The sequence below is a fragment of the Branchiostoma lanceolatum genome, chromosome 10 (assembly GCF_035083965.1).
Source record: "Branchiostoma lanceolatum isolate klBraLanc5 chromosome 10, klBraLanc5.hap2, whole genome shotgun sequence".
In the NCBI taxonomy this organism is placed as follows: Eukaryota; Metazoa; Chordata; class Leptocardii; order Amphioxiformes; family Branchiostomatidae; genus Branchiostoma; species Branchiostoma lanceolatum.
The window spans coordinates 6,033,579-6,046,985 of NC_089731.1; the positions used below are offsets into that span (position 1 = coordinate 6,033,579).

The following is a 13,407-nucleotide window of genomic DNA, read 5'->3' on the forward strand; positions in this document are numbered from 1 at the left end:
CCTGCTAGGGCCCAGTATCTGCTTGGGATCCTGTAACCGCTGACAGTATCCCAAGCAGATACGTGGCCCCAGCAGGTACGGTCCCCACGCAGATACGGCCCCCAGCCAAAGAATCTGGCCCGATAAGTTGAAAAATCGCCATAGGGAAGCCTGCAACGGAGGCTACGACGTTTAGTCGAAAGCCATATTGCGAATCGAAGGCCGTTTGGGTGTTTGATACATTTTGTCTGTTACATAATAAGTCTGAGTCACATGGCTACGCCCTGCAAAATTTGTTTGAAGCAGTCCGACATAATGTATCCACTTAAGGACGGCGAATGATTATTTTTGGCGATGACTCAGGGGCGGAGATGATAATATTGAGTTGAAAATATTCTAGACTGAGTTGAAAATATTCTAAGAATTTCGCCAATGCCTTCCCTTAAATTGATTTCGTTACACCTCAATAACACAAGAAGCTTTGAATAAATCTGTATGATATTTTGTATGTGGTTAGGTGTCTTCAACGCGAACCGCAAGTGCCATTTAGGGCCTTATAGCAGCGTTTGCGGAGGCCTTGTTGTTGAACCCTTTCAAAGTGGATATCACAAGAAAAGCTGAATATAGTTCTGCGGTTTCCGGCATGTAGGTAGATTTGGTGGGTATTGGTTGAATAAGAGGCTAATTATGTACATCAGAGCCTGATTTACAAAATTAATGAGGAAATTTTGTAATTCCGCTGCGTTCCAGGATAGGAATTATTTTTTGATATGTAACATTTGTTACTTAGAAAGAGAGTAGCGTAGCAGATACTGATTTTGCAGATGTGGACCTTATTTGCATAATTGACTAGAAAATAATATGAAATCATAACACAATAGTGGTAACTGATGGTAATTTCAGAACACTGATGTCACATTTTCACAAGTCACACTAGAAAAAAGTTGAGTCATACATTAGGCCGGTACATATGTTTTAAAGCAAAGTTAACGGTGTCACATGTCTAGGACATTTACTGTTTAAGTTGGTTCGTGCATGTTGTACTAATGTTTTTCTTGTTTTCTTTCTGATCAATCAGCTCCATATAGAATGATGGATCATACAATTAAAGAATGGTTGTAGTGCTTCGGAGTTATAGGTTATGTGTGTCCCACGTAAAAAAAATGGTCTGTAATCCCCGACTTATTTATTCTTTATCACCTACATTTGCTTGAGGATGTTAGCATTGACTGTTGAATGTATTGTGGGGAACTTAATTCTACTTTGTTACAAGGGGAAGTATATTTTCAGTTGATTGAAAGTATGACTCCTTTTGACATGTTTAGAAGATGACAAACAGACTGAAGACATTCCTGATTCTTCTACTCATCGTTGCAAGGGAAACTGGGCCGACGTCAGCCTGTTCATCACGCGGTGACTGCAGGAACAGGGGTCTCAGAAGTGTTCCTCAGGACCTGTCTACAGACATCACTAAATTCAGCTTGCAGGACAATTCGATTACAATCTTGAATGAGTCTGACTTTTTAAAGTACACGAAGCTGAGAAAGGTGGACCTATCATCTAACAAGTTAACGTACCTTCAGTCTGGAACATTTTCAGGTCTACCACAGCTCTCGTATATCTCACTACAATGCAACCATATAACTAACATTGACCCCGGTACATTCTTCAATCTACCGGAAATCTATCATTTAAACCTGAACTATAACAATCTAACTAACATTCTCCCAGGCACATTCACACATCTACCAGAGCTCGTGGGGTTGTTTCTAGCCCACAATCAAATAACTGAGATTAAATCTGCCACATTCTCAGATTTACCCTTACTCAATACTTTACTTCTGGTGTATAATAGAATACGTGCCATTCAATCTGGGGCATTTTCAAACCTACCCAGGCTTGGTAGGCTAATCCTGAAATATAACCTCTTGACTAGCATCCATCCTAATGCATTCTCAAATTTACCGAATCATATCTCTCTGGAACTGTCGGAAAACCCATGGCACTGCGACTGTAGAATGGCAGCTATCAGGAAAACGACAACTTCAAATAACCATGCCTCGCAGATATTCAAGAGAAAAATCATTTGTCAGGAACCTAGCAACCTCCATAAGAAAAACTTTGACGATATAAGCCCTGAAGATCTAATCTGTGAAAAACCAAAGATTATGAGTTTTGAAAACAACAAAGGGGGCACACAGGTAAAGGGAGAAACTCTCCGTTTGTCCTGTGAAGCTTCAGGTATACCTAAACCAGACATCACGATCACCCTCCCGTCTGGGCTGAATGCAACTGTTGAGTCAAGAGGGAGAGTGACAGTAAAGGCGAGTGGTTCCATCACCATAACTGATGTTGCTGCTGCAGATGCTGGTCAGTACACATGTATTGCAGCAAACCCAGTTGGTTCTGCATCTGACAAACTGTTTGTTGAGGTAGGAACCCCAACATCGGTTATGCCAGGCGTATCCATTGGTGCTGCGGAGATCTCTGATGTCACAACCTCAACATCTGCTGAACAGCCGGGCGGCATGATGTTCACAAAGCCCACAATTTTGAGGTTTAAGGTTAGCGATAACACACTAGCGGAGGGGGAGACTCCTTCCAATTCCATTGCCACTCTCCCACCTGGACTAACAACTGCTGTGTCACGTAGGAGAGTGACGTCGACTGCGGATGTGACCACCATTGGCGTATCCATTGGTGCTGCAGAGATCTCTGATGTCACAACCTCAACATCTGCTGAACAGCTGGACGGCATGATGTTCACAAAGCCAACAATTGTGAGGTTTAAGGTTAGCGATAACACACTAGCGCTGGGGGAGACTCCTCCCAATTCCATGGTCACTCTCCCACCTAGACTAACAACTGCTGTGTCACGTGGGAGTGTGACGTCGACTGCGGGTGTGACCACCCCCACCCCCATAGATAATGTTAGTGCAGCAGATGCTGACCACGACATATATATTGCGCCAAGTACTGTCGGCTCGGCGTCAGCCGCAATGTTTGTTGATGTCCAAACCGCAGCATCTGTTTGGCCTCCTTTCAATGATTTGTCTCTGGTGTCAACGCTATCTCCGCTTGGCGATTCAGAAGGCTATCCATCAATAGTCCTCTTGCCATTTGTTATTGGACTTGGCACATTTCTCGGAGTTCTATCGATGTTTAGCGTTGGTATTCTTCTTTGGTGGAAGCAAAGGACCAAAAAGGCCCCTATAATCTCAGCACCGACAATCAATCACCCCAACACAGACGACATGGCAAACAGTTGCAACAATGACTTAAAAGATTATAGTAGATCTTTAAACCCAGAGATATCCCGCAGTGCTGCAGGTCCAAACGAACAGACAAATATACCCGAGAATGAATATGAGGACCCCGAATCTCTTATAGCCATTACTTCATGTATGACAAAGACAGCAAGTGGTAACGATGGTCTACAAGACCAGGCTGGCCCTCGTAGAGGCGTTGTAGCTCCAAAAGAAGAACCAGTATGCACACCAAAAGCTGTGTCGGTCCAAGAACCATTAGGGAAGGATCAAGCTGGCCATGAGACCGAAAAGCACATTTCTATAGCTGAAGAGGAAGCGGTAGCTGCTGCTTCTCATTTCTATATTGAAAATGACACTGAGAAGGAATCAGCACACGGAACTTCTCGGGTCATCATTGAGAATACCGATAAGGACGAAGCTGATTGTTCTCAGTTCTTACATGGAAATCACAATCATTATGAGAGACCGGCATCTGATTCTCATGTTATTTGTGAGAATGCCGATGAGGAAGAAGCAGTTTTATATGCTTCCGCTAAGGTTATTTATGGTAATGAAGATGCAAATGTAGTATCTGCTGCATCTCAATCCATCTATAAGAATGACGATTACAAAACAGAATACCTGGCTTCTCATATCATTTATGGAAATGACGAGTGAGCAAGATCTGGTGTGTCTACACGAATAAAAATACAGAATGATAGTGACCATGAGAAACCAAAATTTGCGGCTTCTCAAGGTTCCAATTGAACAGTGTCTTATTCAAGGCAACATCTGGTGCATCTACACGAATAAGAAACCAGAATGATAGTGACCATGAGAAACCAAAATTTGCGGCTTCTCGTGGTATTCATAAGCAGGGGAAAAGTAAATAGCATCTGCTGCTTCTCGTTTGATTTATGAAAATATAAATATTCAAGGCAAAATTTTCATTGGGAGCCATGGTGGTTCTTTGAATGTTGAGTTTGGAACAGTATAAACAAAAACTACCCAAAGAAGACATAAAGAAAATACCCGAAACTGGTGAATTGGAATAAAGAATTGCTCACATTTTAAACCCAACAATATGTCAACAACATCTAAAGGCAGAACCTGGGGACATGGGAAACGTTCCTTACGTTTTTATGATCATATGAACAAGGGGTTTCTGTCGGGATGGAATCGTACCGCCAAATCCAATAGCCAAGGCATCAATTAGGCATGTCAAGTGACATACACTATTCTCAAAGTGGATTTGCAGCAGCTGGCGCAACTTGGTCACCTTAGATGTTTTGATATTTCAATTCAATTTTGCTTCGCTATGACAAATTGAATATAAAGAGGAAGGTGGTGAGGACCTGAAGATGTGAGGCTGTGAAGGAGCACTATGTATGTAGATGTGACCAAGCTGTTTTTTCACTCTGCGGTTAGATTCAACGAGTATAAATGTAAGAATGATTTATTCTACTACTTTTTGGTCATTTCTGATTAGGAACTAGTTTCTTAGATTTCTGTATCTAGTACTCTAGCGTTTTCCGTGCAAATGTAATTAACATTCTTCTATGTTCAAGCTCCTTTACATAACATTACATATATGAATATTGATTCGAAAAAAAACTGATTCAGCAGAGCAGTGATGTAAAAATGATTTATAATTGATTAGCGGGTTGTATAGCAGCGTACCAATGTTGAGCAATGGAGTCAACAATGTAACATGTTGGGGAAACTTTCACCAATGGAAATAATTGTTCATCGCCGTGCAGTGAAATAGTCATGAGGCTAACAGTGCTACAGATTGCAACACTTAGTAGAAGACTTGAGGGGATTCATGAATGTTAGGGGGATGGAATTTTGTGGTGTTTTTATTAAATCTGGATGATAACATGGCTTAAGTATCCCTTCCTGTAGAACAATATCGATGTGAACCAGAAACAAAGAAGGCTTCGCGTTGTATAAAATCTTACATGGGGAATAGGTTGGTGTGTGCTAAATAATCAATAACAAGTCTTTTGATGTTATCAATCTGTATCATATTCTGAATCTTAGATGGATTCAATGCATTATTTCGCACCAAAAGTAATATGTAGCCTCCTTAGTTGGCTCTAAGATTCGGGCATATTCAGTTATATTGTACTCGTTTTCTGTTGCACTTGATTCGCCGCTGTTGCGATCATCCGTGGAGTTAAACCAATTTCTATGGAGGCTGGAAACTACGATCCCAGTGAAATAGAACTGATATGCCATCAGAAAAAAAGCCTGACTCGTAGATTCTGCTAAGGAGGCTGGAGTAGGAGCGCAACTAAGTTGTTGCATCTACAATTTAGCGCTAACGTCTTCAAAATTCCCAAGTACTATTGTGTGGTTGAATTTTTAAATCGACTCAAAACTGTCTTTTCACCTCAACGACTACCTGAGCACATGGAAGAATCTTAAACTATGTCCAGGACAAAAGAATATGTCTTCGTGCGATGGAAAGAATTTTTATCACCTTTGCCAATCATATCTTGACTGTTACTTACGATACATGCTATTCTTTAGGGATTGCGCGTTCATATCTGCCATGGGATCTGTTTCCGTAATTCGGGCTGTCTCCAGCTTAAGATTTATTTCGCTCCACTCATTGGTTGTTTTGGAGCCCAAGTTGTCGTTCAATGTGTCATTTTATAGCCTGGGTACCATCCTCCGTAGTATCCACGGTGGTTACTGATATTAGCAAGCGAAAATATTGAGCCAGCGGCTAATACGGATCGATGGCGCCCAGGATAGTAATTCTAAGCTTATGAAAATGCATTTTCATCAGTTTCATGTCAGGAAGTTTTGATTTTCTTGGACAGACGGGAAGAATTTTATTCCCTCCCAGCAGGCAAATTTCCAGAACCTGGAGATAGCCCCGGGCCGCCGCAGCCCGACTCACTATGGCAATGTACTTTTTTGCGCTTCTTTTTTTCATCAATTCGGTATAACGTGGGACGAATAGTAATGAGTGATGTGCATTTGAATCATGTGATTTGCATCCTGACTTGCTGTCGCAAGAAGGTATAACTTTCCATTGCATTAAAACCGCTTTCTAGTTTACCGTAAGCTACAGTATCTATTTAGTGTAAGAAATCGCACCAATCCAAAACACACAAGAAGCACCGAAACTTTGTTTTCGCGCGTCGTGACCTTGAAGGTTTTAATCTTTTAAGTCAGCCTACGTCTACAAAATTAGCACATTCACCTTAATACTATTGCTAACCTCTTTGGTGAATCGTGATGCCTTCTGGTCCAGCGTCTTACACCTTTTCACGGCGACTGAAACTGCCGAAATCAGGCGCACGATTTCGCGACGATAGTAAACTACGTATGTAGGCAGGCCACCAGCTTCCGCTTTTGCCTTTTCTCACCTGCCTTTGTCAAAGGTGTTTACAATGCGTAGTGCGTATGCGCAAAGGTACGAAACTGTGGGATGGTCCATTTTGAAAACGTTTGAAACGTAGGGGTGTCATAAAAGACATGGAGGTACACCAATAGAAAAATGAGAGCCGCCTGGAACTTGAAATCGGTTGGGATGAAGTAAAATTCAGAATAGAAATTTCCTTTAAAAATGTACTGATGAAAATGTCTGGTTTTAACACCGACATTTCCATCCGTTTATTGCGACCCACCCATATTCGTGAAGTATAAGAGTCTAAACGCTTAAGAAACTGGGGGATTCCCCGTCAGCGCTATTTCTGGTCGACGCGCAGACGTGGTAAGGCTCTCATCTGGTAGCTGTAAAACGTTTCATTTTCCTTCGCAACAAATTTAAGGCACTGTTTTATCTTCAAACGCTGGGCGTTGAAACTATCACCAGGAGTCCTACAGCAACCGAATCCGAGTTATCAAAAGTCCGGGAGCACCAAAAATATCGGACCACCCCAGTCCCATCGGCTGAACTTGAAAACTTTCCAAAATGGCGTCTGCGATAGGCGAAGACCCTTCTCCTGACAGCAGCCTGCAGATGAACATGTTCGACTGCAGCATCTGTCTGCAAATGTTCACCCGGCCCAAGGTGCTGCCGTGCGGACACACGTTCTGTAAGGACTGTCTTGTGAAGTACGTTAAAGGCGGCAGATCCTTCAAGTGTCCGACGTGCAACAGGAATGTGAACCTCAAGAAAGACGGTTCCGCGGGCGTGGAGGGCTTGACGGACAACATTTCCTTGAAAAACCTTCGAGACGACTTTGCAAGACTTAAGGTAGAGCGGCAAGGACGGGCACCTAGAGGCGCTGAGGGTCTTCCTTCTCTGTCAGACGACTATGTCTGCGATAAACACCCCGGCGAGGCTCTTAAATTCTACTGTCCGGTTTGCGAGGACGCCATCTGTGAGGAGTGCATGTTAAGCGACCACAACACGCACGGAGTGATGCGGCTTTCCAAGGCGCTAGAAGAACAGGCTGGGCGAGCAAGACAAGAGATAAAGGAAGGAAACGGGTTGGTGGCAAACGTCCGCGGAAAAATCGCAGCCCTAGAGGAAGGACGTGGGAGGTTAGATGGCGAGCAGAACGTGCAACTTCACGCGATCGACGAAGTCGTGCCGAAACTGAAAAGGGCAGTGAGACAAGCGATCGAACAGCGCGCTGCTGAGGTGAAAGAGGAGCTGAAGAACATGGTCCTGGCCGAAGCCGCTGTTCTGACAAATCAGACGGAAGAACTGGAAACTCTGCTGGCAAAGTTTCTAAACGGCGTGGACGAAGTGGAGCGATGTATCAGCACGGGAGCAACCATTCCTCTGATCAGGGGGAGGAAAGTTCTACGTGAAATAATACAAAGTTTGCAGGGAGGCTCCTCCTCTGACCTTTCGACGTGTGGTACGGTAGTGTTCACGCCTGTTGATATGGTACCCATTCCATTCGGCACAGTCGAGCGAGTTGAGAGGGCAGGAGGGTCAAGGTCAGCCTCTTCATCTTCTCCATCACCGTCCACTGCCAATGGACGACCATTTCCGCATTTATCTGTTGGCATGGAAACCGACAGCGACACAGATGAGGACATTGACTTAGAATTTAGCCCAAATATACCTGGAACAGGGGTAAGAACAATTATCATTATTAGCTTTTACTAGAAAGGCAACATTTGCTAGCACACAGACTATTACTACTAAGACAAACTTCACCCTATCTGGTACACAGAGCGATATTTTCTATGTACTGTTGTCATGTCCGACTCCTATATCTATGTACATAGGTCAATTTCTCCATAAATCATTCGAAAAGCGAGACAGAATTACCCATACATGACTATATATTGTAACAAATACACTGGTTTCGAAAATATTTTGTACTTAGAATTATAGGATAGATTAGCCTTGTAGAACAGATTGTTGATTTCATGCAATACATTGTACCATGTACGATTGTTGAGCAATAAAGTTCACTTCTTCACTTCATATTTCACTCCTTACCCCCATGCAAAAATGGACTGTTTCAAAATCACATCAGTTGAAAAATGAAACATTCCGGATCATTAAAAAAAAACAGCTTTAAAGTAATAACCATTCTTAAGTGACCCCTGTCCAAAACGGGACAAAATATGAGCCCCATACAAGAATGGACTCTTCCAAAGACACCCCCATGCAAAATGGATCATTCTAATGGCATAGGGAGTGAAATAGGTCAATGACTCAGAGCACATATTCTTTTGTGCATACCAAATAGATTAGGACCATGACTCTTAAGACTCAAACTCATAAATAGTACATCTTTCAAACCCCTGGGTGGCTAACTAGCTAGTTAGCAAACCTGTTGACGAGCTGCTTTGATTAGATTTCTGGTTGGGTTAGGTATACATAGTTGACTAGCTAACTTATTGGGCTGGCTTCATAAGTGACTAGAATATCATGTATGTCTAACAAGCTAATTGAAAGAACTTTATCAGTTTTTTCTAATAACCATTTACTTTTCGCTGACTGTGCAACAGTTTCTATTTTCTATCTCTCTCCAGGGCCACACATTCAGTGGCAGGTTACCACACTCCAATGGGCTGAGAATGAACAATCCTCCAGCAGTGAATCAACAGGCAACATCATCAACCCCAATACAGGTGACACTTTGTCCCTCTCATATATTGAAGAAGTGCGTGATGTCATTTTCTAGATAGCGCACAAAGTCAAACATAATATTTTGCCAATCATCATGTCATTTTGTTTTGTGAAATTTCAGTCATAAGCATGAAATGATTGGCCAGGAATGCACATCTGTAGGAGTGATGGAATTTGAACTTTGAACAATATCAAATGGCTTTAATTTGTGACAATAATGTTCATGAGTCATGACCTGGTGGCATAACACCTGGCCAGTGACATATAACTACCTAATGAACATCTGAGTGAGTAAAGTGAACCCTTAATTGTTAAATTCCAAGTGTACATTGGGAGTAGACATGACAATATTGTTACAGTACTGATTTCAGACAAGCTGTCTCTGACCAGACAGAATCCTCCTTTTTAGTCTCCACTGCAGTATGATGTACCAGCGTGGCTTACAGCTACCAATGGAGCTCCATATTCAACTCAGCAGGTGTACAGTGCTGCTACAACAATTATATCTGCGTCACAAATGAGCCAAGCGACGACAAGCCCAGTACAGCAGTACACATATGCAGGAGCCTGCTCTGCACAGCGGCCATCATCAGGCTCCACTCTGCAGGTACAATTGACTCTCCCTTTTAGCTGTCTACCTAGTCAGACTATAGGCAACACCTACCCTTCCAGGAGAGAACACAAGGACAATACCACAGGATTACAATCAACATACAGCTAAAGTAAATCTTAAACAAATAAATACAAAATTATAGTTCATTTTGCAACACTACCAACAGCCATATTCCTCCTCAACATCCATATTCCTCCTCTCTACCTTCACACTACAAGAACGTTTGCTGCATGGGAGTTTCCAAAAACCAGAGATATCTATCAAAGTAGATGACAAATATCTTTTTTATCATTATTCACTATCCCAGACTGACAATAATCTAGGAAATTAGCTACGACCATAATTACATGAAAAAAAAAACTGTCCAAAGAGAATTTCCTCATATTCTGTTGTAGCCAACCCTCTACCAAGGCCAAATAGAATTGAGGGAAATCACTGAATTTCATCACTTGTTTGATTGCAGTACCCTCACCCTTCCCAAACAATTCCTGCCCAGATGAGGAGTCCAGTACTGATGCCTGGCAGCACGTCGACAGTAATCAACACTGGTGCTCTAACAGGAAGTAGACACATACAGATCTTTCTTTTCCTTTTCCTAATCAATGATAAGCAAAATCCTAACAGCATCGTTTATGATTCATATATTGGTATGTTTACATTGACATGGCATACTGTTACTGAGCACCTGTACCCTTGCAGATGAAGTACCACTGTTCTCCCCACTGCCACGATCCTTCCCGATGCCATATCCCTATCCTCAGATGCGACCTTCCATGTCACCATACACACCTGCAGCTGCTGCATCTGGCAGGCAGGCCACCAACGGCCAGGTAAGCTACAGATTTCATTCAAAGTTAAATGTCACAATAAAGGGGGACTCAACTACAGAAGTGGGTGTTATTTTCTAAAATACTGTAAATGCAGACATGTCCACAGTGGTTATATGTTCGCGGTTTTCGCGGCGACCGTTTCACTGTGAACTTAAAACCACCGGAAACATTTTGTCCAATATTGTATCAGTATGTGACGATAGTAATGCCGCAAAATCAAAACCACAGCGAACACGCCATTTTCCCCTTAGCGCAAAATAAAAACCATGCGAACTTAATGCATTTACAGTACCATATTTCTATAAATACAAAATCAATCTGATTTTGTAAAATTTCATCACAGATTAACCAAAAGTAAACCATAGATAATCCAGTAATTGAGTAGTCCCCCTCCCCCATTCAGACCTATTTACAATGCATGATGGAATGGTACCTACCTTAACTGGCTTAAGTATAGGTTCCTATGAGGTTTGCCCAATAATTGTTCGTGACACAATACATTGCACTTGGCTGTAATATTTTTTGAGGGTACTCTGAGGGTTATTAGAATACTGTTGCTATATAATACAACTGCTGCCAGGTCCAAATTCAATGTCAAGTTGCCAATACATTGATTATTTGGGGATTCAGAAAAACATCACCTACAGAATCAGAACACTTTCCTCTGTAGTTGAGTCTTTTCGTGTGAATTGGGACATACTGGATTTAAAAGAAATTTCCACATATTTCAGAGAGCAAGGAAGATCATCAAGATCACAGATGACACTGGGAGGAATGTAACAGACGAGATACTCAATGGAGGAAGTGGAACCAGCAGCCCAACCCTGCCAAAATCAACAGACAATTGAAACTCTTGGTTGAGTACATACTGATTGATATATAGGATTTGGACTTTGGAATTGATCTTGTTACAATTTTTTTTTGAGGACACCAAATTTTCTCAACTTCTTCCAACCCTGCCAAAATCAACAAACAATTAAAAACCTTGGTTGACAATATACTGACTGATATACCACCAAATTTTCACAACTTCTGGCACATTTCGCATTGAGGGTGAGTATGACATGAATGAAATACAACACGGTGGGTTCCGCATCACCCTCAGTCCCGATTCACAGTTGATAAAAAGAACAATAAGTGTGGCAATTAAAAATGATTGCCATAGCGAAGGTATCTGGGTTGATCATACTTCATTGTATGGAAAGTACCTACGTAGCATTTTAAGTTCTGCCGTAATATTTGTTCAAAACGCACTAGAAATCAGAAATGCGTCTGCCAAGCAGATATAGAAAGGCACCATAACTCAAGCCATTTGTGGATAGGTGGAATGAGAATGGTAATAATCTAGGCCAGAAGTTTAGAAATTCGGTCAGCTAGGGCTCCTATAATATCGTTTTGTTTGTTATTCTAGCTCTGTAAGTTATGTTTTCGAGGAGCTACTGTTGTTTTTCCGACACCATGCCCCTCCACGTAAAGCGTTCAGTGTAGACTGCCCAAGCGGTAACCAAGTTCTTTATCGTTCTTAAAAAAAACTTTTCCTTTCTATATATATCTGAATCTCCTCATGTTTTGGTGTTCACAGAGGTTTTTTGGTGGAAGGCATGATGTTCAGCACGTTTTTGTGATAATGGATCAGCTGGAATAGGCCGGTTGAAAACCCCTTTCAAAGCTAGAATACTGACACACTCCCACCAGTACGAAATCGGACACCACGTAATTAAGTAAGTCATCTGTTATCTGTTACCTGCGTGCCACGTGAGAGCCAGACCTACTAAAAAGGTATGGAGTGAGTGTGACAGGCGGGCGGTCCCCAGGGTTTGCGCGGACGGATTGCAGGAATTCCTGTGGAATTCTGGGAATTCTTGCATATCGGGCGTAAAGTATACTATTAAGCTCGCTCCTAAAGCTTTGCTAAAAAATAACTATAATAACATTGCTTGCTGTGACATATACAATAGTTAGCTTTGCTGCTAATGCTGTGCTGGCCAGTGTTGAATGATATCCCAAAAATGAATGAATTAAATAACTATGATAAACTTATTGTGATGTTATTTACACTAATTACAGTGTTTTGTTGTGACACCTAACAATCGACTCTGTTGTGTGTTATACTGTGTTGGCCATTGTATTGCAGTGTTTATATATATGCTTTTGAAAATAAAATGAAAACCAAAAAAATAAGTGTGATATTATCTTTGTGACATTGATTAATCAAAGTTGTTTGTTGTGACATCCAATAGCAAGCTTTATTGCTTGATGGACCATTTAGGCCACTGTGTTGAATGATATTTTAAAAATGAATGACCCCCCAAAAAAATAACTACATGTACATGTATGTTCACTTTGTGATTTTATTTAGTGGTTTGTTGTGACACCTGATAATCAGCTTTGTTGTTTGTTATGCCGTGTTAGCCAATGAAATGTAGTGTTAAATGATATTTCAGAAATGAATGAAAAATATACATCTTAATTTTGTGAAATTTATTTAGAGTGCTTTGTTGATTGTGCCGTGTTTGCCATTGTATTCCACTGTTTATCAATCTTTTAAGAATGAATTAAAAACACACAAAAAATAACTATTAAAGTAACTTTGTGATTTGCTGTGACACAAAATACTAATCTCTGCTGCTTGTTATGCTGTGTTTGTATCTTCATCCTATCAAAATAATAAAAAAAGAT

The 13,407-nt window shown here is 41.4% G+C and overlaps 1 protein-coding gene across 2 annotated transcripts; it reads left to right on the plus strand.

The window, feature by feature from the left end:
• The first annotated feature begins 6,840 nt into the window (after positions 1 to 6,840).
• Positions 6,841 to 13,393, plus strand: LOC136443573 (uncharacterized). 2 transcript variants are annotated; one of them, XM_066440861.1, is made up of 7 exons: positions 6,841 to 8,277; positions 9,189 to 9,287; positions 9,695 to 9,892; positions 10,362 to 10,461; positions 10,598 to 10,728; positions 11,460 to 11,584; positions 12,311 to 13,393. In XM_066440861.1, exons 1-6 carry the CDS (start codon positions 7,159 to 7,161, stop codon positions 11,574 to 11,576), a joined length of 1,764 nt encoding a protein of 587 aa, XP_066296958.1. In that variant the 5' UTR covers positions 6,841 to 7,158; the 3' UTR covers positions 11,577 to 11,584; positions 12,311 to 13,393. The 2 variants fall into 2 exon arrangements, with proteins under 2 accessions (XP_066296958.1, XP_066296957.1); XM_066440860.1 differs by having other exon boundaries at positions 11,460 to 13,393.
• The last annotated feature ends 14 nt before the right edge of the window (positions 13,394 to 13,407 follow it).